At 34.3% G+C, this 27,558-nt stretch overlaps 1 protein-coding gene across 5 annotated transcripts; it reads right to left on the bottom strand.

The window, feature by feature from the left end:
* Nucleotides 1-710: 710 nt before the first annotated feature.
* Nucleotides 711-27,558, bottom strand: LOC109798393 (P-loop containing nucleoside triphosphate hydrolases superfamily protein). 5 transcript variants are annotated; one of them, XM_083062731.1, is made up of 25 exons: nucleotides 27,372-27,558; nucleotides 25,729-26,345; nucleotides 25,523-25,647; nucleotides 25,281-25,375; nucleotides 24,985-25,185; nucleotides 24,249-24,336; nucleotides 22,065-22,116; nucleotides 20,277-20,342; nucleotides 17,783-17,934; nucleotides 16,797-16,867; nucleotides 16,502-16,696; nucleotides 16,317-16,355; nucleotides 15,116-15,223; nucleotides 13,626-13,715; nucleotides 13,127-13,202; nucleotides 11,896-11,992; nucleotides 11,746-11,815; nucleotides 11,251-11,427; nucleotides 11,028-11,150; nucleotides 4,831-4,914; nucleotides 4,008-4,192; nucleotides 2,740-2,878; nucleotides 2,326-2,385; nucleotides 1,303-1,374; nucleotides 711-1,150 (listed from the first exon to the last, which is right to left on the bottom strand). In XM_083062731.1, the coding sequence occupies exons 2-25, from the start codon at nucleotides 26,310-26,312 to the stop codon at nucleotides 1,037-1,039; spliced, it is 3,063 nt and encodes a 1,020-aa protein (XP_082918857.1). In that variant the 5' UTR covers nucleotides 26,313-26,345; nucleotides 27,372-27,558; the 3' UTR covers nucleotides 711-1,036. The 5 variants fall into 5 exon arrangements, with proteins under 5 accessions (XP_082918857.1, XP_020214231.1, XP_020214232.1 ...); XM_020358642.3 differs by having other exon boundaries at nucleotides 24,928-25,185; nucleotides 27,372-27,557; XM_020358643.3 differs by having other exon boundaries at nucleotides 24,928-25,185; nucleotides 25,729-26,340; nucleotides 27,372-27,557.

Genomic DNA, 27,558 nt, shown 5'->3' with positions numbered 1-27,558 from the left:
ATATTAAATTGGTATTGTTAAGCATCAAATGTCCTTAAAATGGTGTCTATTCATTCAATTTCTCGTGTTTTTGCGCGTATGGCTTAATTTTTTAAAAAATGATTTATTTTTCAATATTTGGATAATGTCATACCTGTTGCGTTCGTCGGCTCCCTATAAAGTATTAATCGATGTCAAATTGTTCGAAAGTTATTTTATGAACTTGGAAATTTAAAATGCAGCTGACTCGATGGTCGGGTATGTTAGGAACGCTTGCAATGTAAAAGGGATAGAAAGTTTTTTAATTAGTCAAGGTAGAACACACTACGACCCATGTAGAATGGACTACAGTAATCTGTCAAAATTTTATTTCAATCAATCGATTAATTACACACTGACCCGGCACAGATAATCATTTACAAATGGTCAGATCATCTTGGTTCGACTCCTATTGGGTGCACTAGATGCGCTTTTAGTAATATGTTCAAGATACCAATTTATTTATAAAATACTGTCACGATTCATTTTATTTCATTATACCGGGAATATAAAATGATCCTACAGGATAAACTGAACGATGTCAATAAATTTGTTAACATGATTTTGATATTTCAATCCAATAATGATGTGAGGCGCTTAACCACAAACTGAGGATCATATCAAGTCATTTTCGATAAAAATAAATAAATGATAATAATAAAATAAAATAAAAAATAATCAGTATACATCAATGACAGCATCCCATGATGAAATTTAATTATTAAACATAGCTGAAAAAAATATATATATAATTGGGGAAATTACCCCTACTGTTAAGCATAAGATAGCACATTCCCTAGACAAAATTAGAGGCTACCTACATTTCATTACAATACATTAAACTGAATTACTCTTGTATCAGCACGAAACATCCTCCTAACAACCAATTCGTATAAATAAATTTGGGAAAGCACTGCTACCGAAATGCAGAGGGCAGTGAGAAGTAATAAGCTCAAAGTCTTTTGTTTATCTATCTATCTATCAAATCAAAGAAGCATTGCATTGGTTAGTGATGAGGTCAAGTCCCAAATCCAAAAGGTGATTTTGTCCTACTACCGCCTTCTCCGTACATTTCGTTCCACTTCCTCAACTCATTCATGCTTGTTGCATCATACGCAACTGATGGACCCACCTACACATTTTCATCAAATGCATTTTTTAAAAAAATCATGTAAAACTGGTCCACAAATACAACTTGGACTTTGTAAGAACATAATTCGAAATGAACAAATAAAATATCATATATATATATATATATATACACACACACACACACATACATACCTTGGATTTTGCCTGAATAAAATCATCCACATTAAGAGGCCTTAGTACTGAAGTTGTACCCTCACTGGCTCCCTGTGCAAACCAAATGAGATACCATGTGAGGCAGCAGACAAATAAATCCAATTAAAAGTAAATTGAAGCTACAATTCTATAATTCTACCAGGTGGAAAGAGAATTCACATATGCAGAATTCATTTTGAAACCATTTGAAAATGTAGAATTCATTTTGAAAAACCATTTAATAGTACATATAGAGGTAAACAATGCTTTTATTTGTTTAAAATGGGATTCAGTAATAAATGCAAACCAACATTATATATTAGAAGCCAATAGAGACGATTAACAAAGAAAATAACCTATTACGATGGAAAATACTATTTAGTACTGAGGAAGGTGGACATCTCAAGGTACCTCTATCATCCATTAACAATTAAACCCGTTATTTAACAGCTAATGCTTACAACCATTTATTGGTCAGTTATCGTTGCTTTTCACCAAATAATTATAAATTATTTCCTCAAGATATGTATAACCATATTGATTCAGGTATTCATTTTTATATTAATAGTAACAACTAAGTTGAATTTTACACACAAGAACACTCGATACTTCAATTGCTACAAGTACATTTTTTCCCATTTTTATATCAAAAGCAGCAGAAATGTAGACGTTTAAATATAGTGGCTTCAATAGTAATTGTTTAGGTCTGAATGTTTTTATAGATAAATTAACTGTGGGAGTAGATAGTATTTAATAAATATTTTCCTGGAGTTTTTACAGCATCCAGATCTGATGAACAAAGTTGCAATGACAGGGACATATTTTATATTAGATTTTCTTTTTCTTTATTAATATTTTCCATGAATATGGAGATGTAATTACCAAATATCACCATGTGCATCAAATGTGCGTTAAGAGAATTTTAAAAAGGATAGTGTGCGAATCCCAGAAATTGCTACATAAAATGTTAGCTAGTTTCACATATTCATCAATTAAGAAAGATCAAATTTATGATATTCGTACCTTCTTTTCTTCCTCTAAGAGTTCTTGAACAGGTCTATATGCCGCAGCAATACAGAGGTTCTGCAAATATAAGCATGAAGAAGCATAAGAAACATGACTAGAGATGTTTACACATGGAATGTTAAATATTGCAGCATAAGAAAGCATGATAAATATAATGTTAGGCACAACTATGCTGGACTACAAGAGAAATGTGAGGGATGACACAGAAAATAAGGTATAGCATTCTTAGCCATCTACCTTATTTTCCCTTTGATCCCTCACACTCCTAATGTGAGATGAGACAGAAAATAAGGTAGCATTCTTAGCCGTCTACCTTACTTTCCCTTTGATCCCTCACATTCCTAATGTGGTCTAGCATAGTGGTGCCTAAAATATAGCAGTTTTGATTCAGTTGTACTTAATAATGTTTACCTTCAAATCACTGCCAGAGTATCCATCAGTCAAGTTAGCTAGTTTGTCAAACTGAAAATTTGAATCCAAATTTTCTTGTGCAAGAAAGATTCTTAAAATCTTCATTCGATTTTCAGCATCTGGTAAATCAACATATATCCTAGACAAACATGATTCAAACACAAAGCTGAGTTAGCAAAAAGGTTGTAATTTCCAGTATTTATCAAATACTTCCCTATTGTAAATGTTGACTTGAAAATATGCTCTTGATATTTTGGAGAAAACAAGTTTGAAAATAGCAAGCCAATTGATAGTCATATGCACCCAAACCAGAGACAAAGGTGAAACTTTCAAATCCAGAGGTATAGGAAGCTGGTGGGAAACTCATTTATTTCACTATTACAAGATCTAATATTTTTTGTTTTTGTTTTGCAGTCGGAGTTGTTGGTCAATTCATGCAGAATCCTCACATTGACCATTGGAATGTTGTGATTTGCATTCTCAAATATGTCAAAAAGACTGCAAGATAAGGATTGTTGTATGAGGACAAGGGAAATATTTAAAGGAGGGAATATTATCTCTAGATGAACAAGAAACAAAGTGTTGTTGCCCGGTCTAGTGAAGAAGCAAAATATAGATCTATGGCTTTGGCTACTTGTGAACTAGTGTGGATGAAGTTGATGAAGTTGAACTGTGATAATCAAGCAGCCCTTCATATTGCATCCAATCCAATGTTTCATGAGAGAACCAAACATTACGACTGATTTTGATTGTCATTTTGTTTGGGAGAAACTGTTGTTCAAGGAACTTAGTATTGAGTTTATCAGCACTAATAATCAGCTTGCAGACATTCTAACTAAGAATCTAGGATTCAATCTATATTCCAAGCTTGATACATACAATTTATATGCTCCAGCTTAAGGGGAGTGTTAAAATAGTTGTTTATTATAAGTTGTATAGCTTTATAAAGCTGCTTTTTGGCCATATCTAGCTTAAGAGTAAAGGGTCATAGGCTGTAGCCTTTTCCTTTGTATTGTACTTGTTCTGACCTTTCTCATATATATATAATGCATCAGCTGAGAGAAACTCACTGATTTTGCCATATTTTAAATCTCAAGTATATTCACCTCCAGAAAGTAGCAAGTGATGTCGCACAAACTAGACATGGATAAAAAAATATAAGACAGTATGAAAAACAGACAGAACATGGGACAGTCATAATTCAAAAATGTGATAAATGACTACAGCCATTTAGCTGATAACTTTCTAAGAGGAATCTTAAAGTTTACCTTCTTGGTAAGCGACGAATAACAGCATCATCAAGGTCAAATGGCCTGTTAGTGGCACCAAGAATAAGGATTCTTTGATTTTCTTTTGACCTTAATCCATCCCAAGCTGCCATGAACTCATTCCTCATTCTTCTAGTGGCCTCATGCTCGAAAGCACCACCTCGAGCACCAAGCAAACTGTCAACCTACAATACAAATTTTAGTCAGAAACCAAGATTCCAAGACATTATTGAGTCAGACAAACTGATAAAGCATATAGGCTTGAGGGCTCATTTTAAATGAATATTTTAATTAATTTTTTTTCTTACTTTCTAAGGCGCATTCCTGGAAAGTGGACACTAATGTTTTGGCATAAGTAAAAATAAACTAAATGGAGAAAAAAAAAAAGGTATTACATAAAGGAGAAATGATGAATTTTAAAATTCTAAAGTATACTTTTACTCTCCAGCCTTTTGGGAAGGAAAAAACCAAAAGGACAAACTGATTTTCTTGCTATGCATCGAGTGATCTTATAAATGTGACATTAAAAAGTGCCAACGTATTTTCTTTTTTCCATTTCAACTAGTCAATTCAAGAGCCCAGACTTGTCTGAAAGAAGAGACAAGGCTAGTCCTCAAAGGTTCACTCAAAGTAGTTATTGAACTTCTTAAATTGCATTTTTTTCCTGTTAAAATAACAATTTAACATACAGAACTAAAATAACAAAATATGTAAAAAAACTTGCAAATACCAATGCACAAAAAGAAATACATTTTTTTCTAGTATATGGTAAACATTTTTATAAAAAAAACTAATGACATAAGTTATGCATTCAGACACTCACTTCATCAACAAAAATAATGACAGGAGCAAGCTTGCTGGCAAACGAAAAGAGTGCTTTGGTTAGTTTTTCAGCATCTCCAAACCACTGTATAAGCAAAAAAACCAAAAAACAAATATATAAGATATCACATATGCTTCAAAGGAACTTGATTTTAGAAAAACTAGTGAATTATAGACCCACATGCTTTTACTTAATTATATTTATCTATTTTCCAATCCAGATTGAAGTATATGACTTTCGTATTCTTTTGGTGTGTTTTCCATCAAGTTCAGTATTTAAGTTTCTAACCTAGTCTTAAACGTTAGATATTTCTTCTTGATAAATCCATTTGGAAGTCCAAAACTATCTCACTCCAAACTGTTTACTAATGATCCTCCTCAGGTTTTTGGCTTGACATGTTTTGTTCATGATCTTATCCAGTCTTTATATAGTGTATGGTCGAACTATAAAGGGTAACTGATACTGTCATTGGGATGCTGTGGTTGGAATTTTAAGATCTATCAAGGGATTCCTGAAATGAGGTCTAGTGTATGCAGATAAAGGCCATTCTGGTATTGATGCCTACATAGATGCAGATTAGGCAAGTTGTCCAATGAGACAATCTACTTCTTGCTACTATGTTCTTATTGGGGGTAATCTCATTTCATGGGGAAGTAGAATGTTGTCACACGGTCCAATGCAGTGTTAGATTTCATTATTGGAGTATAGTTTTACTCCTTTATTGTTATTTTCGGTTATTATAGATATTTCAGTTATTATAGATATTTCGGTTATCATAGACCAATCTTAATTGGCTCTATATAAACCTGCCCTGTACTCTGTTTTCTGTTGGTTAATGAATTACATTCTTTTGCCTATTGTAAATCTTCTCTCATCTCTCTCTCGCTTTCTCTCTCTCTGTCTCACTCACATATAATTCCTTTATGGTATCATAGAGCTTCTTGATCCTCTTCTTCTCTCCGTTTCCGCTCGCGCAACATCTTCCTATGGCTGAATCTACCTCTACAATGAATTCTTCCCCACCACCAACGCCTCCTCCACCCATTCATGCTAACCCCGTAAACACCGTCCCTCCCAAGAATCCTCCCCCTAACTCTCATCCGTCTCTCACCTTCTCTCACCATCTCCGAAAAACTTGACACCAAGAATTATCTTCTTTGGTGTCAACAGGTTGAACCCGTCATCAAGGGTCACCGCCTTCATCATTATCTTGTCAACCCCCAGATTCCTAAGAAGTTTGCAACCCTTGCTGACCGAGATGCTGGTCGCATCTCTGAATCCTATCTTGCCTGGGAATAGCAAGACCAATTACTACTTTCTTGGTTACAATCCTCCATGTCTAAAGACATGCTTACACGAGTTATCGGTTGCAAATCCTCCTTCCAGCTTTGGGACAAAATTCACTCATACTTTCACTCCCATATGAATGCCAAAGCCCGCCAATTGCGCAATGAACTTCGCAATACAAGTCTTGAAAATCAGACAATCTCTGAATATGTGCTTCGAATTCAAACCCTAGTTGATGCCCTCACAGCCATCGGCGACTCTGTTTCTCCAAAGGAACACCTTGATATAATTCTTGAAGGCTTACCCGAAGAATACGAATCCACCGTGTCTCTCATCAGTAGCCGTTTTGACCTTCTGACCATAGATGAAGTCGAGACCTTGCTTCTTGGCCATGAATCCCGTCTTGACAAGTTCAAGAAGAAAGTCGCTGCCTCCATTAATGTCACCACCACCACCCCTGAACCCAATCTGTCTGTCACGAACCCACAAGCACATCTTGCCCATCAAGAAAACCAATCTGCCTTTTCTCAACGTCGAGGGGGTCGCACCAATTTTCGTGGTGGCTGTTTCTCCAACCGGGCAGGCCGTGGACGAGGCAGATTTGCTGGGTACCAATGTCAAGTCTGCCATAGGTACGGACATGTTGCTTCTGCCTGCTATTATCGTTTTGATGAAACCTATGTTCCATCCTCACCTCTTGAAGCACCCGCGTACCACTCTACCAACCAACATGCAAACACAAGCGTGTGGTATAGCAATCAACCTGCTTCTTCTTCTCTTCATCAAAATGGCATTCTTGGGCCTAGACCTCAATTTACTCCTCAAGTCCAATTCACCTCCACCCAGGCGCAACCTCAAGCCATGATTGCATCGTCCTCCTCTTCAAGCAACAACAATTGGTATCCGGATTCTGGGGCATCAAATCATGTTACCAATGTCTCTCAAAATATTCAACAATTTACTCCTTTTGAAGGACCCGATCAAATCCATGTTGGTAATGGACAAGGGCTTCACATTAACTCCACAGGTGTTACCACCTTTCATTCTCCAATCAACCCTAAGTTTCAATTTGCTCTAAACAATCTTCTATTTGTGCTCTCCATCACAAAAAACCTAATCAGTGTTAGTCAATTCTCCAAGGATAATTCTGTATATTTTGAATTTCACCCCTACATTTGCTTGGTCAAATCACAGGACACTAAAGAAGTTCTCCTCCAAGGCTCGATTGGTCCTGATGGCCTGTACCAGTTTCCTGCACTTCTTCCAACTCCCAGTACACAATCTGTCCAGCAGGTGCAACCGGCCAGATCCTTCTCTGTTAATACAGCAGCAAAGAGTTATGTTTCTTTTGCCACTTGGCACTCTAGATTAGGACATCCTAATGTTGATGTAATGAAACATGTTTCCCGGAACTTCAACATTCAACTTGTGACCAATAATAAATCAGATTTCTGCACTCCTTGTTGTCTTGGTAAATCCCACAGATTACCTTCCAATCTGTCTAAAATTGTTTACAATACACCCTTTGATTTAGTATACAACGATTTATGGGGACCTGCTCCGGTTACGTCAACCTGTGGCTATCAATACTATGTCACCTTTGTTGATGCTCACACACGCTTTACGTGGATCTATCTTCTCAAAAATAAAGCTCAAACTTTTAATGTTTTCAAGCAGTTTCACGCTATGGTTAACAATCAATATCACCACCCGATCAAAGCATTGCAAACTGATTGGGGTGGTGAGTATCGTTCCTTCACTAATTATTTAAATGAAGTTGGAATTCAACACCGTCTAATCTGTCGACACACTCACCATCAAAATGGAGTTGTTGAAAGAAAACACAGGCATATTGTTGAACTTGGTCTCACGTTGTTGGCTCAAGCTGAATTACCTATGCAATTTTGGGATCATGCCTTTCTCACTGGCGTTTATCTCATCAATCGACTTCCCTCCTCATCTATTCAGAATGTTGTTCCTTATCACAAACTCTTCCACCAACCACCAGATTATCTCTCTCTTAGAATATTTGGTTGCTCTTGCTTTCCCCATCTTCGGCCCTACAACAAACACAAACTTCAATTTCGATCCCAAGAATGTGTTTTTCTTGGTTACTCCACTTCCCACAAAGGTTACAAATGTCTTGCTGCTGATGGACGTCTCTATATCTCCAAAGACGTAGTGTTTCATGAAACTAAATTTCCCTACAAGGAACTCTTCTCCTCTTCCACAGCTAGTGTCTCCCACCATCCTATTTCGGTTCCTCTCACTATAAACCCCACTCCCACACCCTCCCATGAGACCAGACCCACCTCCCCTAATCCACTCGCAACCTCACCAAGCCTAACTTCTGATTCCTACACCCCTGGTGCTGCTGCCACGGGTACCTCTCCCTCCACTTTATCCATTCCAACATCCTCCAACCTTGAACCTTCCTCATCTCCTGTCATTCACCCTCACAATGTGCACCCTATGACCACAAGAGCAAAAGACGGTATAGTCAAACCACGTCTACAACCCACACTTCTATTAACTCATGTTGAACCAAAAACCACCAAACAAGCCTTATCTAATCCTACCTGGTCTGCTGCCATGCAAACAGAATACAATGCTCTTCTTCACAATGACACCTGGTCTCTTGTTCCTCTACCACCGCACCGCACTGCTATAGGTTGCAAGTGGGTCTTCCGTGTCAAGGAAAATCCTAATGGTACGGTCCAAAAGTACAAAGCACGTCTTGTTGCCAAAGGATTTAATCAACAATTTGGCTTTGACTATCATGAAACTTTCTCCCCTGTTATCAAACCCGTCACTGTCAGGCTCATTCTCACCCTTGCCCTAACTCATCGTTGGCCCATTCAACAACTAGATGTTAACAATGCTTTTCTCAATGGCACCCTTGAAGAAGAAGTCTACATGACACAACCACCAGGATTTGAAGCATCTGATAAAAATCTCGTCTGCAAACTACACAAAGCCATCTATGGGCTCAAACAAGCACCTCGTGCTTGGTTTGACAAGCTCAAATCAACTCTGCTGCAATTAAACTTTTATGCCAGCAAATGTGATCCGTCTCTGTTTGTATACTCTCATGCCAATAATGTCATCTACATTCTGGTGTATGTTGATGACATTATAATCACTGGCAATAATTCCACAATTCTTCATACGCTTGTCTCTCAACTCCATTCAATCTTCTCTCTCAAAGACCTCGGTGATCTTGATTTTTTTCTTGGCATTGAAGTAAAATCTCAGCCTGATGGTTCTCTCATTCTCACTCAAAGTAAGTACATCCGGGATCTATTGAATCGTACTGATATGGAAGGATCAAAACCTATTTCTTCTCCCATGGTTTCTGGCAGCAAATTATCAAAAGCAGGCTCTGAAGATTTCTTGGATGCTTCTCTCTATCGTTCAGTTGTAGGTGCATTGCAATATGCTACCATTATAAGACCTGAAATTAGTTTCTCTGTAAACAAAGTCTGCCAGTTCATGTCTCATCCCCTTACACATCATTGGGCTGCTGTTAAAAGAATTCTCAGGTATCTGAAGGGCACTACGTCCTGGGGTCTTCGTCTGCAACCTGCTTCTTCCCCTTCCTCTCTCTCGATTCATGCCTATTGTGATGCAGACTGGGCGTCTGATCCTGATGATAGGCGATCTACATCTGGTGCCTCCATCTTCCTAGGACCAAATCTCGTGTCCTGGTGGTCCAAAAAGCAAATTGTTGTTGCGCGCTCTACTACGGAAGCCGAATACAGGAGTCTTGCCCTCGCCACAACTGAAGTTACTTGGATACAAACTTTGCTCTCTGAACTTAAAGTCAATCATTCTACTCCAATTATCTTCTGTGACAACTTGAGCACTGTGGCTCTTGCTCACAACCCTGTTCTTCATGCACGTACCAAGCATATGGAATTAGATCTTTTCTTTGTTCATGTTCCAGCTATTGATCAATGTGCTGATGTGCTCACCAAAGCTCTCTCGCCTTCGCGATTTTGTGATCTTAGGTCCAAGCTTCAAGTAGTTGAGTCTCCTCATCCTACTTGAGCTTGCGGGGGGCTATTGGAGTATAGTTTTACTCCTTTATTGTTATTTTTGGTTATTATAGATATTTCAGTTATTATAGATATTTCGATTATTATAGACCAATCTTAATTGGCTCTATATAAACCTGCCCTGTACTCTGTTTTCTGTTGGTTAATGAATTACATTCTTTTGCCTATTGTAAATCTTCTCTCATCTCTCTCTCGCTTTCTCTCTCTCTGTCTCACTCTCATATAATTCCTTTATTCATCTTAAAATCAATTGACATTAAGTAAAGTTGCTTAATAGATATATAAGTTGCACTCCCAAGAATTGAGGCAAGCGATGTGAAACCTTCCAACATCCCCTTCCACAGATGCCTACCAAAACAGATGAACCTACTAGAATAGGCAATTTACAAGACAGGCTATGGACTCTAATACCATATTACATTTCATTTTAAAACCAATTGACATTAAGTAAAATTGTCCAACAAATATATAGGTTGCACCCTAGGAATTGAGGCACGTGATGTGGGACCTTCCAACATGCAGAAGCAAAATACAAAGCCATGGCCATTACCACATGTGAACTAATGGCTGAAACAACTCCAGGAGTTAGTTTTGAAATGTAGGCCTATGAATATCATCTATGATAATCAGAACACTTTGCACATTGCTACTAATCTAATTTTTCATTAGCAAACAAATAATATTGAGATTGACTATCATTTTATTTGTAAGAAGATTATCTTTAGGGATCAAGGATTTCATAGATATGTAGCAAGCTAGATGTATTCGAAACTTTACTAAGTCTCTTTTTTAAGTTTTAGTTGCAAAAGACCTATCAACTGAAAGAGACAAATATGAAGTTATCAAAATTACCTTTGAAGTAAGGGTCGAACCAGTTATGCTAATAAAATTTGCACCAGCTTCAGTCGCAAGTGCCTTAGCCAAAAGGGTTTTCCCAGTGCCAGGAGGACCAAAAAGTAATATTCCCTTACAGGGCTGGAAAATGTTTCTTCAAATTAATTACACAGAATACAGAGAACATAACCAATTTGGCTACAGTGAGAATGCATAAAATAAAAGAAACAACAAACATTACCCGCAACAGATTTCCATGAGAGAAAAGATCTGGCCTTCTCATTGGAAGAATAACGAGTTCATTAAGTGCCTTTTTCACGTCTTCAAGAGCACCTATGTCATCAAACTTCACCCCAATTTCACCAGGAGGTACTACAGCTGAAATGAAATTGCTCTCAAACTCATCCTTTGCAAGGTTCTGTTACAATATTCACATGAACAAAATCCACATAAGACAAAAAAGGCCTGAATTTAAAATTGTTAGGAAAATAGATATTCGGGAAACTGTACTTCTTTGTGGGTGCAGGTTTCAGTATGATAAGTGCATTAAGCCAATAGTACAGTGTAGTATAATATAGTTCAGAAGATGCATACCCTCCGCACATTAACCACATTCATAATATTATGTACCCTTTGTGGGTGCAGGTTTCTTATGATAAGTGCATTAACCGCATGCATAATAATATTTTAATTATTAACAAAGATCACTTATAGTAGCACTAAAAAAATCACATGCCTTGAGGCTTTGAGAAGGCTTCCGTGAGATAGTTTCCTGGCTCTTCAATCTTGAGACTGCAATTTCAAGACTTCACACAAAGTACAGGTGAACCTTAGAATTTTACCCAAACACACATATATTATAGAGTAAAAGGATTTATATTTATACCTTTCACGAGGTAGGCACAATCTTTCTCCTTTAACAGATGGAAGCAAGCATGACGACAAATAATGATTTTTTGCCCAGCCAATCACTTTTTCAGCTTCTGAAAACAAAAACACATGATGCACAACAACCATGACATGTAAAAACATCTTGTTTGGATGATGGAAAATCTGATTACTAACAAGTGCGATTAAGAAATTTGATAAAGATTCAGAGATGGAAAGTATTAAATGAAAACAAAGCTTTTTAAGTACCCAGAAAATTAAATGTTATACTCCTTGTTAAATACTTTCCATTTTTATTGCTTAACAAACTATTCTCAACATCGACATGTTTTGAACATGATGTTAGAGTGCAAGTTGACAAAATTGCAAGGCCCTATTCAGCTGATACAAATTGTTCTCCCTTATACCCCAGCCCCAGCCCTCATTCTTTAAGGAGATAACTAATGCTCCCACCTTGTACTCCCATCCTTTCTAATAAAATATTTTATTAATAAAGAAAGAGTGCAATTTGTACAATGGAAACCTTTAGGAGCATATTAGCATTAAGGAAAACAAAGAAAACTTAAAATAAGCCAACAATTCTCTTTTCCCCTATTTTTAATCATCATCAATCAACTACTACCTCCATCCCTAATTATAAAACTCTTTCAACTAAATTACACCCTTTAAGAAAATTAGTTAATTTAGTTAAGAGCATTAAATTTGTCAATAATTTAAACTATTTTTACAAAATTACCCTTAACATCTCTTAAATTAAGCTTCTCTCTTTCCGTTTAATCATTTCCCGCCTAAGTAATTAATGTTTGGAAGAAAGATATGTCTGTGTCTTTTTATCTTCTCCAATTTAAGAGATAAGTATTCATTACCTTTTGTCTAATTGGAGAAGATATAATTCATGCAACTGACAATTAGAAGAGTTTTATAAAAAGGGACAAGCAAAAAAGAAAAAAGGGTCTTATATATAGGGACCGAGGTAGTAATTAAATGCATCCCTTACACTTAAATCAAGTAATGCGTAAACAAGTTTAAGTGCTTCCTGAATTTAAACCAATAAATCAACATTTGAACTTTTTGTAGTTTCTCAATTTAAGATATGTTTTATTCATTACTCAATTTCAGATTTGCGTTCCAGAAAGGTAAATAATACATTATGGATGGAGAAAAGATACAAATAAATTGGTTGATGAAGAAAAGACTAGAAAATATATAAGAGAATGAATGGAACTTACTATGCTTCGTCAAAATGATGCCATCAGTATTTACATGCAAAAGGTCCATGCATGATAACTGATGTTCTTCAAGAACCTGCAAGATGAAATTGCATCTATAAATTATTGGTATTGATGGTGTAAAATGCAGCATTACTTTATTTGTCACACACTTATTTAATGCATGCATTCTATTTGGCTATTTCATTGCGTTTCCATTCTTCTAATTAATATATATATATATATATATATATATATATCAAATAGTTTTGTTTAATGAGACTTATCAATTTCTAGTTTAAAATTATTACACTGAACATGTTATATCATTTATAGGACATATTTGAAGTTATTTTTTATTGTCTTTGAATCTTGTGATTCAATACAAATTATACTTCATGATAAAAATTAGCTTGGCAATTCAAGATTTGCATCTTGATTTGATAACCTTAAATATATCATCAATAATGATCGATTACTAGCAGGGTAACAATAAATGCTTCAGAAACCAGAGAATTACCTTCCGTAATACATTCAAATTACTACGTGATGTCACAATTTTCTTATCTTCCTCAAGTTGTTTCTTGAATGTTACCAGCAGATTCTCATCCTGCAAAGTGTCATACAGAATTTCAGATGAAAAAATGACAAACAGAAAAAAAATACATGTGCAGAACAGAAGGCAAATTAACAGGCAAGCTACTAGAACCATTTTCATCAAATTGTATAAAGTTAGGTGCTCTATAATCCTTAACAGAAAACCTTAGAACAATTCAAACAGCCAATCAACAGTGAAACTGATATAACATTTCTGCTTTGACTTCATGAAGAATTATATTTTCTGATGTATGCCTGAGAAAGATATGATTCTATCATGATTAGAAGAAGGGGGAAAATCCGTAGCAGAAATGGCCACCAATATGAACATCCAAATTTATGAAGCCAGTGAAGAAAAGATGAGGAAAAATATATCAAAAAACTATTAAAAAAAATCATGTATGTTGCACTTGCACTTTAGTTTTCTACTGTGATAATATTCCTATATATATGTCTGGCTAGTAATGAATAAAAATATCTTCACTAAGACTTGCACTTGCACATTGGCATTTTAATATTCTTGCTTGCTAGATATTGTTCCTATAGTAGAGGTGGGGTAGTGTACAGAGATGTTCAAAACTTCAAATGTTTCATACTTAAGTGTAGAGTTTGACAAGTCTCAGAATCCTTGTAGTAGTAGTTAGGGATGGAAGTAGGCCAGACCAGGTCAGACTTTGAATATATAGGTTAGACTTGTTCTGCAAAATTAAAGTCTAAACTTGGCTTATTATCTATCATAGGCTTTTTTTTATAGGTCTGGCTTGGCCTTTTTAAAGTATACTTGACCTATTAACCTATTTAAAAACCAATTTAAATTATTAATATTAATTAGGCCAATAAACTTAATTTTTAAAAATCAACTAAATTATTTTTAAAATATAGTTTACTCAATATTATTAAAATATAAATTTTAAAAGAAATATAAGAGAAAAATTAAATCATTTTCTATTGAAAGAACAATTCATGTCTAATCATGTATGTTGATATACGCTCATGCATAGATCTAAGCTTATAAACCTATAATAAAAATAAAATAATGGTATAAAAAAATATATTAAATATTGATAATTTATTTTTTTTTATAAATTTATTTGTTTATTTATATTTTTAATAATTTATATCTTATTTTTTATTATTATATAAATAAATAGGCTGATCTATCATACCTAACAGCCTTTTCTATAAACTTAAGTCTGGCTTTTTTATATAAATAGGTTTTTTTAAAAGCCTAAACCTACCTTTTTATTAAAGAGGTAAAGTCCGGCTTTAAAGAAGTCAGGCCATAAATCCACTATTAAAGGCCTAGCCTATTCCCAATTTCCCATCCCTAGTAATAGTGTAGACAAAACAATTACCCTGTGATTCATCAACCATAATGATTAACTTAGCAGGATGCATATGCAAAACAATTACCTTCGGTGGATGTATACTCAAAACATTGGAGAAGAGCTTGTTAATTTCATCATCATCTGATGTTTTGTCCCCTTTTATTCCCTCAGTCCAACGCTTCAGAGAAAGAGGCTGTAAACAGTTATCAATAAGAATTCAATTTTGGGACCATATAAAATTATTTGGTGATTTCTAATCTACCCTTTTAGCTTTTATTGACCACCGGTTTCAGCATCCATATTCAACTCAACATATGATAAATCAGACACCAGGGCAGATTACAAGTACATTGGGCACCCATATAAATGGCCATAACAAATCTTACAAGAAAATTGAAAAGGAAAAATACTCGCAATATTTAGAATGGTAGCATACAGAGTAAGAAGTATCATCATATATCTAACAAAAATAACTCTCTTATGATCTTATCATTTGTAGCTATTATATTTATTTATACCTATTATAAAAGAAATAGGTTTTGGTAACCACCCTTTTGGTCTCCACTTTTTCATGGGACATTATTACCTCTAAATTCTTACTACACACTTTAACAATCATCTCTCAAAATCCCCTCAAAAATAAATACAGAGGCCTCTTTCCCCTAATGAAACAAAAAGATGAGCTTGAAGCCTAATGGTTTTCAATAATTTGCAAGTAGTAAATAGACAAGATATCAATCATTTTTATATATCCATTACAGAAAAAATGGCTCAAGGGAAGATCTCAACCTGATCTAATGCACTCCAAAATAGAAAACAAAAGGTTCACTAAAACAAAGCACATAATACCTATAAAAGTCCCCATAAGATCTATATTTTCACAAATAGAATAGCAAGAATGATGGAAAACAAATTACCATAAAAGAAGGGAAGTCAAATTCACATGAACATCATATATTTACAGCAGAAAGTCAAATACAATTTTATGACATCGAAGCAGGTATTATATTATAAAAACAAAAATCTAGTATTACAATCAAATTCTCAATTTTACTATCTATAGCTTTAGTCACTTATTAAAGAGACTAAAGCAGCAACTTACCAACAAAGATAACAAATGCATAAAAAAATATAATTATGTGAACTCTTCAAAGCCACACTATTTGGAAGAAGGAGAATGTACATATGGGAGATGGATAAAGCTGACACCAATTTCAATCATGTATAAATTCTGCAACATTACATTTAGGGAATGCATAACTTTGTAGAAAGATAGAAAGCATTACCAGCTTAGCGACACGTCCAAAATTTGGAAGTATCATTGTCTGTCAAAAATCACATGTGATCAACGATAAAAGTCAAAATAAAATGTTACTAGTTACAAAATGGAAGTAAATGCATTAATTAACATTTCAATGACAAACATTTAGATCTTATTACTTCATGACCAAAAATAACAATTGAATCTTACGAATTGTTCTTTCTCCTTTGATCCTGACTGAACTTTGTTTTGCCCACAAATCAATACTATAGGGCCAGACAACCGGTCAAACATCTCCTCAACCTTACGAAAAAACTCATTTCGGTTTGACTTGGGAACTGATTTATGTAACCATTGTGAACTGTCTGGAAAATAGACAATAAGAGGTTGTTTGCAATGCAAAACCTGCAAGAACAAGAGTCAGGTTCACCAATCAGGAAAACAAGATTGTGGTAATCTTATTATGAGATTTCAAAAAAAAATTAATAATATAATAGCACTGTACCTCACATAAGGCCTCCACTGCTATGTAGCAATCCTGTGATTGAGCATCAAGATCATTCTCAATGTCCTTAACTGTTATCAAATTAAAAACTCTTAGTTACTTAAAAAAAAAACAAAAAAAAATATTTGTATATCCAAAATGGGTGAAGCTCAAGTTCACATATGTCAAAGTTGCCATAGTTCACAAGCAATATCCTCAATACTTTCTTAAGTCCTAGGACATAAACTACTACAACAACCTTCGATAGTAAGTTAATAAAAACATAACCATCAAACTCTGAGCCATCAACTCATCCCATTTTTCCACCTATGCCTACATCTTGGATAAATGAAAGTTTTATCAATAAGACCTTTTCGATTATAACCAATATCTTATTACAAAATGATAAGTCCAAATCTGATATAAGCAGTTACAATTTGTATTAGGAAGTTATTAGGCAGTTATTTTCATATTAATTTTGGATTAGGCAGTTATACTTATAGGTTATGACGTGACAGTTATAAAAATATATAAGTTGTGTTAGACTTTTAAGAAGGAATTCATGCATCACATTGTTATTCTTTATATTTCAAAAGAGGAAACTCCTTGGTAGAGGGAAACCTTGTGTTCCTACTCAAATCTGGCCTGAAAACTAAATTATTTCTATTTTATTCAGAACTCTGTGCGTTCAACAATCGGTCCAATCTGCTAGACTCAAGAGTGGAGGGATTGGAGAAGCAAATAGAGCAGATATGCAAGACTAATGAAGGAAATAAGGAGATCCAATTCTGATCCCGATAATTGTTTATGAATGATGGGAAATTCAGTACAAGATATATAAAAATGCAGAGGAAAATTGATAGTTTGGCTATTTGGAAACATAAGAAGTATCTCCTAACAATCATCTAAACATGGAAAATATATGGGTGTCATTTACCATATTTTGAAGACGAGAAAAGAGTTTAGAAGAATGATATTCATCTATATTTTGAATAAGAAAAATTTACCATGTATCCAATAAATTGGAGGTTTTGTACGATCATCATTTAGGTTTTCCGCTTCGCCCTCCTTGACCTTATCTTCATTAATATCCAAGATCACAGCAACTCGATCTCCATTAACCTCATATACCTCTCCTCTCTGACCTTTAGCTAATGGCCTGAAATATATCCACATTTAGTTAAAATTGTAAAAAAAGAATAACCTGCAAGCTATAAGCAACTTTGAAACATATAATTCCCACTTGCACCTAATATGTTGTGTATATCTATAAAATATATTTTGAAGAATACCATCAAAGGAAAATCAAGCCATAATTTTAAAAGCACATCATAAGATAGCACAAAAATGAAAGACATCCTAACTATTAACAGTAAACCTCAGCGTCAGAAATAAAAATCAATGACCAGAAAAGGACAATACAGAATACATGCAGAAGATAGGTTAAATTATGTATTTAATGCCTCAATAGTGTGACTTCTCCATTTGGCCCCTCATTTTTAAAAAGGTTATAACTTAGTCCATATAATTTATTTTCATTCTCCATGTAGTCCCTTTATTAGTCTTCTGTTAGGTGTGTCTGTATAGTATTGTTTTTCATTTACTTTTTGGTTTCCCTTAAAATGACGAGCTTTTTCATTTGGTCCCTCATTTTTAAGAGCCACATTGGCAATTAATGGACAAAATAAACAGAGGCCTAACAAAAGGACTATACATGGGAATGGAAAATTCTTTCTGCAGACCAAATAAAAACTTACTAGAGTAAATAATAACTTATTTAAAACAAGACTAAATAGGGAAATCTAAATATTGTGAGGACCAAATACATAATTTAGCCCCCCAAAAAATATTAGATCAGATGACCAGCCACACACCAAAGATCAAAATTTATTAATATTTAAACTTTGCAACAAGCACAAAGAACGCAATAGTCAAGAATTTGTTTGGTCAAGTAGGCAATACATTTTATTCTCTAAACTATTCATTTTTTTTTATAACCAAATAATTTATTAAGATAGAAAGAAAGAAACAAATACAAGAGGATAAGAAATCCTCAAGAATTAATGACATCAATACCAAAAAAAATTGGGGGAATAAAAAAGAAAGTCAAGAAACATGCAACATAGCATGCCAATCTCTGAACTTAATGAAAAGAATACAAATTTAAAATTAAAAAAAAAAAAACAGGTTCACTTTATACAGTTATTACATGGTCACACATCCAAATGCAAGTATGCCCTTGATTACACTTTTTTCCCTAATACAAAAATAAGAAACGAATAACCAATCTATCCCATAGATACTATTACACTATAAAAGTTATTGAGAAATTCAGGAGTTTAGTTAGTGATTACAGGTTGCAAAAATGTTTATAATGTAGAATGATCAGCCAATCAGGAACCCTCCACATCAGAAGAAACATGGAAAAATAGAAATAAAAAAGTCAACCTAAAAGAGCACTCAATTCCCCTGCATGTCTGACAAAGAAACTCCGTTTTTTTTTACACCGATAAAGAAACTCCTTAAAAAGCCACGAACATAATCAAATAAACCCACAAAGAAGCCAGGAAAACTATCCTGTCCCAAAGAAGATTTATGGGGAAAAATCATTGCTTGAATGCAACTCAAAATGTGCTACATACCCTCACATAGCATCTCTTCTCCTGAAACCTCAATAATGGTGTTCAGAAAGGACAAATACACTCCTAACCAATAAGATTAAAATCCCAATTCATACAAAAATACATTCAACTGTTTCTAGGCCACATGCCCATCATTACTCTGATTCCATGCTTCATCACTTCACTAAGGAAAGGAACTCACAATAAGAAAGGAAACAGAATGATAGCAGATAGATATCTCCCAATTCAAAGGAAAATCGAATAGACAACTCAAGGAAATAATTATTAGGTAACCATCAGATAGAAATAAAAGGCAGAAATCTTTCACACACACACACAAAAAAAAAAAAAAAAAGCAGAAAGCTAAAGTGGATGTCAACATTTGACGTTTACATTGCATTCAAATGACCAGCTACTGTCTGCCACATGTTACACTGTAACCAGAGGCACAGATAGAGAATTGGAAGGAGAAAGATACAAAAAAATATCATGGTTCAAACTATGGCAAACTATTATGCTTATGTCCATGGGCAGAACAGAGAGGAAATTAACTATGTTTAATGGAATTTACAAGGAGTGATTGTGCAAAACTCAAACCTAGTCCCAGTACACCCAATCACTGTAACTAGTATTTACAACACTTCACATTCTATAACCTAAACATTGATTACTGTAGGATTCCTTGTAGGGTCACATTGCAAGCTTTTCCAGGTCAGATCGCATCTCCAATCAAAGCTCAAATTAAATGCAAGCCAGTTTATATTATGTGTTATCATCAATGTTTGCATATTTAAAGAAAAAAGGGTTTCAATGTAATGCCAAAGGGTGAAAGGCATTTAACAGTTTGACTTCTACACATAGCGATGACTTACCAACCCACCTGCCATGTATAATAGTATATGCACTAGTTGGACCATCAGATGTCAGTATCTTCCCCAGTATGATCCTGTGATAAAATTATGTATGCCAATGTCAGGTGAGTGCTAGCTCAAAGTCCAATGGGGATGATACAATGGTTTTACAAGAAACAGCCGAGGCAACTCTCTTAGAACCACACTTCTCAAAAAATTTGACAACATGCTAATTGTTGTCTTATAGTGCCTTTCTTTCAAACTATATTTGAAGTTTCAGCACAAAGGTTTCAAAATATCATTTTTGGACAGAATATCGGCTTCGTAATTACTTGGGCTCAATGTCCTAAGACATTCATCAAAATTACAAGGTCCTAATGTACAGTTTAGAATTATGTGACTTGCACCCACTAACTGAGCACTTGTATCAAACACACTTACAAGGATAGTTTTAGAACTTATTACCATAAAAAATTGAAATGTTGCTTAAAGAAAAACGACATAAAATTAGAAATGCTCACCAGATATTGGCATATATAATTACACCACATGATAAATGAACAAGGACAAAGACATCCACCAGAAATAACTGTATTTACTTCTGTACTATGGTATACAGGAATATCAATTAGTTGACTACTCAAAAATCAGATTATCATATAAGAACTTCTATTTTCAATTCTCTGAAGGACTTCAATGAATCACGGGTTCCTAAAGACCTTATATTGGGAAGAAATCAGTATACAAAAAAAATCCATGGGAAGTTGTTTCCACACTATCCCATTATAATCTTCAGATTTAAGAATTCAATCACAAAATTTAAAAAGAAAACCCCCATATCACAAGATTTGAGATTGATTAAGTCATGTTTACCCCTATCCAACGATATCAACACTTATTCTAAAATTACCAATAATACTATAATAGTGTGATGTAGATATTCCTTGAACTTTGGTCAAATTTGAAAAGCACATAGAAGGTAATGGTATTTTAGTATAGGCTGTCAAGTTTACCCCTATCCAACAGTATCACCACTTCCTCTATAATCACCAATAGTACCACACCATAGCCACAAAGCCCACAAGCATGAAAAGCACAAAAAAACAATAATCACCTCAACATCATGCACAAATAATAATTGTCATCATTTGTGCAATATTTAACGTCTTATTAATGAATGAAGATGCTTTCTTGCGTTCTTTTTCGGAACAATGGAATTAATAATTATATTCATTTATCAGCTTGAGTTTCTAAATCAAATCCCAAGAGGTCATCAGGAATCCTTGAAGCATCATCTAAGAAACTGGCAGTGCATCATTTATGCAGTTCTCTGATGTATAAATGCCCAAGGGATCTCTTTGCTTGTTTTCCCTTCATATTTTAAGAACCAACTTGTGCATACAACTATTCTATGGTGCTCTGGCTCTCCTGTTACAAAGGAACAGCATCTTCTGATATGCAAATAGCAAACATGTTTATTTCATAGCCTCTTCAGCTATTTATTTTTTTAGGTACCACAACATATATTTCTCATCCTTCAGTTGCATTAGTATCATGGTTCTATAACAAGATTTCTTCTTTTATTTGAAAATACAATAAAGAAATAATTGTCTACCATTTGCTTAAAATATGTAGTTAGCTGAGGAAAATCTTCCCCAATGATTCATCAAAACCAGTCATGTTTGCAGCCATAGTAAATAAATTAAATGAATGTTTCAAGTTTCAACACAAAAAAAGCAACTTTGCGGAAGATGATGGACTAAAGTAAGCACATCAATATTAGGGAGAAGGGGAAAAAAGGGGAATTATTTTATTACCTATCCTCATCTGTAACTTGAACAGATGGCCCAATGTACTTCACACGGTCACCTAAGAAAAATGTAACAAAGCAGTAATGTAGACATTTACATAAATGTTAATAAAAATGGGAAAATGAAAGCAAATAGCTTAGAAGATGAGTCATTAAAAGTTTGCATAATCCCAAATTCATTCAATATCACAAGTGCAACAAACAGAAATACATTATCTTCCAGCACTAAAGACTGGGCTACAACATTCAACAATAAAAACAAAGCAACAAAGCCTTCTCCCTCTAGGTGAAGTCGGCTACATGAATCACATAATGCAATTGAGCAAGGAAAAAAAACTGGGCTACAACTTATGCATTGTGAGAGTCTTGGAAATCCCACATCAACTATTGATATCACCAAAACAGGTCTATAAATGGGAAGCAACTCTTCTAGACTCTAGAACTAACTTTTGGGATAAAGTTAGGCTTGAGCCCAAATTCAAATATAAAATTAGATTTCTACTTCTACAAACTCCACGTTTGAAATGTTCAGCCCTTAGTGTAAGAGAAATGTGATGAACTCACATCAACTATGTGTATAAATGGAGGGCAACCCTCACCTCTAAAGCAAGATTTTGGAGTTAAGTACAAACCCAAATTCTAATATGCATAGTAGTGAATCTATTCAAAGCTAAAAGTGATCAAATACTTGCTAACGGGATTTAGGAAAACGTTATCCAAGCAAATCAATGTAAAATAATTCAATTATGTGACCAGCTTCCTGTATCACTACTCCAGGTCTTAGACGCAATATTGTCTAGAGGAAAGATATATGCAAGTAGCATTGTTTTTTATAGAAATAACAGTAGTATCACTTCCAGTGATCAAATCATAGCTCCTTCAAACAAGGAGAGCCAGATAACAAGAGAAACAAATACAGTGTGACAAATTTCAATCATGGAGGGTTCTTTCACCCCATTACATCACATCAAACCAAATTCGTATTATGTTCTTCCTCTCCCTCTCTTCTCAATAACATACCATTCCCATCCCTCTAATCATGGAAACCAAAATAGAAGGTTCTCAACACCATGCAGCACCTTAGACTCCATTTACCTATTTTATCTAACAAGTGAAAAACTAAAACAAAGGGATGGATAAAACATCATCAAAAACAGAAAAACAAAATAGAAAGAGGATCATGGGAAGGGGTAAAACATCAAGGTTGTCAAAACTCACTAGGCTGCCAAATCTCCGATCATATTAAAAGACCAGACAAGAATTTCAAGAATTTAGGATTAGGACATCATATTGAAGACTCATTTTAGAGGTTTCTTGTTTACACATTTGTGTCATATCTTCATATTCCAAAAGGGCAACTATTTTAGAGGTTGGTGTCAGTGGAGATTCAATATTAGGGAATCAACTTCCAGATTCTTCAAACACTAATGGAATTCTGTCGAATTTTTTTCTTTCTTATTTTTGTTTTTTCTTCCATCATGTGTACATAGTTCTCTAGGTTATGGGATGATGAACCTAATATGAATTTCTTGTGGATTCTATTACATCTTAATTAAAATTTCTATCTTTCCATTAAGTGCTTGTATTTATTCTTAATGCTTTAATGGAATGATTAACCATGAATTGATGCTATTGGGAAACAGATTAGTGGATTGAACCTTGGAGCATTGAGAAAAGGAAGTCTCAAGGTTCAGAGAAGTATGTGTTGGGATATTATCAATACTATATCTTAGAATACATTAGAGTGTCTTAGAAATCATCTATTAGGATTAGTTGTAATACTTTCTTAGTTTTCATGTTTATTTTGTGATTTGTTTCCTTAGTTAGGATTATTAATATTAATATGGATCAATCTTTTTGGTTTTATTATCCAATTACATCTTATTGTAATATATCACAATACACAAGTAAATAATATTCAAAGTTACTTTTCCCTGTATTTTAAAACCTCATAATTACAACAGTATAAATGATTTTTCCATTTGCAGGTCATCATGAAGGAATAAGGCAAGGAATAGTTCACTGTGCATGAGAGCTTAATTTCATAATAATCGGTTAACTAGTAAATATATAATCCTTGATAGGATGAGGACAATTGATGTCTTAGTTTTACTTGCAAGTAGATAATGTACAAAACACATTTGGCAAGTTCATATGCATGATCAAATTTCCAGCAAGCTGAACATGTTACCTTTTTTTAGCTGGCATTCACATTTATCAGAAGATTCGGCATCATTCGACTTGGATGACTCAGAACTCTCGGATTCTCCAGACACTATCTGTCAAAAGTTTGGGGTAGTAATGAGATATAAAAATATCTGTCAAAAGTTTATTTACAAGCCTAAATATTAATAATACTTGAGAGAAGATTAAGACAAGTTTCAATTAAAATAATTGCTAAAAATCTATCATAACATTGAACTTTATTTAAGATTGTCCTGACTACATTGCCAAATATCAACTTCAACCGTTGTATTCCTACTTAAGTATAATGCAACAATAGCACAAATAAACATCCTCCCAAAAAAAAAATTATGATCTAGTTGTTTTTAAAGTAGTCACCAAAAATTAGAAATCTATGTTTCATTATTTGTTATGCACAATGCTAAAGTGATTTCCTATTATTTATCAGTGTAAATAACAGATTGCTTATATAGAAATGAAACATAAATAATCTTCGTAAGTAATAGAATAACACAAAACTAGATTTACGTAGATGGAGTGAAAAATTTCAAGATAATGAACAAATAGATTTTCATTAACACTAGCATTAGAATAATATTTTCTAAATATTCATCATCTTAAGTTACATTTTGTGCAGTGTGCATTAAATAAAAGCTTCCACAGTAAACAGTTGACTGTATTTAAACCTTTTCAAATTCTTCAACATTGTAAGGGACAAGTTTCCGAAGAACAGCTGCTTTAACCTTCTTAAGGTGAGCTTCAGCAGATGCTATTGCATCTTCATTATCACTTGCATCTGACTTCGCCTCAGTACTGCTAGCCCACTCTTCTTCATTGCTAGCATCATTATCAACCTCATTCTCCGATTCCAGAGAACCCTCCTCCCCAGACTCTGCATTATCTTCATCAGAATCATAATCTGATGATAAATCATCGTCAATATCCTGCATAACAATTCAAATAATGTAAATATTATCTTTCTAGCACCACTGCTATTATATACCAAAAAATTGTTTGTCTAAGTTCTTCTGGAACTTACATAAGCCGCAAGAATGCTGTTATCAAGCACTAACAGAGGAACTTGTAAATCTTGTGCAAGAGCTCTAACCAATCTCTCCCGATACAGCTCAGTCCCTTTAGATAAAAAGACAGCAACAATATTCAGACTTATGATAAAAACTATACTAAACAACTGAGGCATAAATGTTATGGAAATGCATCCAAAATAAAAATTATAAATTAAACAGAATAAAGACAAAAATTATGAAATAAATGACAGACCAGGAATGCTCTGAAGCAATATTCTCCCACTTGATGATGGGAGGTGAGTGCCAAAAGATGAAGCAAACTTATTTTGTCTCAAATGGGAAGCAGCACATTCCACCAGAAGATTTTTTGAATGCTCACTACAGATGGAAACATACAATTTAATTCCGCAATAAAGAGACTATATTGAAAAAGAACAAATAGGAAAAACAAGTAATTACTTAATATGGTAAGGAAATGTCTCCCAGGAAATGTTTATTTTCTCCCAAGGAATAATTCTTCTCATAAACTCATTTTTAAACTTATCCCTTCTTGTCAAAAATGGTGATTCTCTCTTTTTACTTTCTATAGAAAGCTTCTCATTATTAAGCCATTCCTCTTGTTCCTGTTCTCCAAGTCGTGTATGTGCATTGCAGTGCTCGATATCTTTCCCAAACTTCTCTTTTTGATTCTCTCCTTTATCAAAGTTAGCTCCATCACTAACATGTACATGATTATCCTCACTTGCATTTCTTCCATCACCTTCAGAACTATAGGAACGTAACTGAGTACCATTAAGACATAAACTAGGCCTTTTATCCAGACCAGTGAAACTATTTCTAGATGAAGTATGCCTACATGAATCAGAACCTAAAAGATGTTTTCTGATGATCCTGCCATGTGAAGAATATTCTTTCACAGTGATCTTAGGGGACAAAGATTGAAAGTATGGATGATCATAGAATCTTGGCCTAAAGAAGTATTTTGATGGCTGCAACACCAAAGCCCATGTCCTATCTCTGCACTGTATTCTCCTCAAGTACATTGAAATTATTGTCTTTCTTCAACACTTACTGTGCTGCAGAAGAATACCCATTCATTAGATAATTCATTGTCATAACTCAAGGTTCAATATTCAATAGTTTTAATGATCAAACTGTAATTAAAAGTCAGGATAAGCAATTCATACACAGCATTAAATTGATTTCTGCAAGACCAAAAAAATGTTGAACATTTGAACATAATGAAATGGAACCAAAAACAATGAGCATGCAGTTGATTGTTTTACATCTCTAATTCATTGAGAAATAGCATTTTTGAAAAAATATTTTAACTCATACAATTAATTCATAGAAAATATATGTTCTTGTACAAGATTCTGAGTAGCATCAAGATACTGCTGACATCATACATGTTCGTTAAGTAAAATAAAAACCAGGAACATGCTCAACTAAATTTACAGCTTGGCTACTTGATATTCTACTACTTTTTCCACATAAGACTAATTAGAGAGTTAAAAAAAATAACCTCATTGCTTTCGTCAAGGTTAATATAACTAGAAAAAAGCTATACTACGATTTTAAGGCCAACTCACTCTCTCCTCTCCAGAATTAGGACCGCCAAGTTCCAAGTCAGCAACAAGACAATGACAAGTAGATAAACAAATCCTACTCTTAGTAATCCGCCATTATCATGAATGCTTTAAATTGTAACAGAAAGAGACTAATACGTGCTGACAGAACAAGAAGCACAGTTAAGCAAAGTAAACAGAGAGAATTTGAAAAGGAAAAAAAAAAAAAAAAAAAAAACACACACACACACACACACAAGCACATCATCATAACGTATCATCATAGTGGAAAGGATCTGAATACAGTGTGAAACAATTTTGCAATGATAACACAAAAAACGAATCAATTAATGTTTTAATTCCAAATACAAGGCACGAGATCCAGCACTGAATCGCCAACGAAAGAAACAGCTCGAAATAAATGAATAAATCGTAGGAAATACGAATAATTACGAAAGACAGAGATGGAATAAAACGTAAAAGGATTGAGAAATTGCGTGTGAGAGAGAAGGAATTGTGCAATCAGAAGCATACCTTAATGGATAGCTGGTGTGAAAACGAGGTCATAAGATTAAGAGGGAAAAGCGAAAGAATGTGCGAGAAGAGCGTGGAGAAGAGATGAGATACAACTTCGAAGTTGTGTTAATGTTTTTTGAGTGCAAAGCTTAAACTTCAAAACAACGTGTGCGGTGTTCCACTGTTCTCCCTTGCCTTGCCCCTC

The sequence above is a fragment of the Cajanus cajan genome, chromosome 8, assembly GCF_000230855.2.
Source record: "Cajanus cajan strain Asha chromosome 8, NIPB_CcT2T_4, whole genome shotgun sequence".
NCBI lineage: Eukaryota > Viridiplantae > Streptophyta > Magnoliopsida > Fabales > Fabaceae > Cajanus > Cajanus cajan.
Note: the sequence above shows the minus strand (reverse complement) of the source record. Positions and strands in the feature narration are given on the sequence as shown.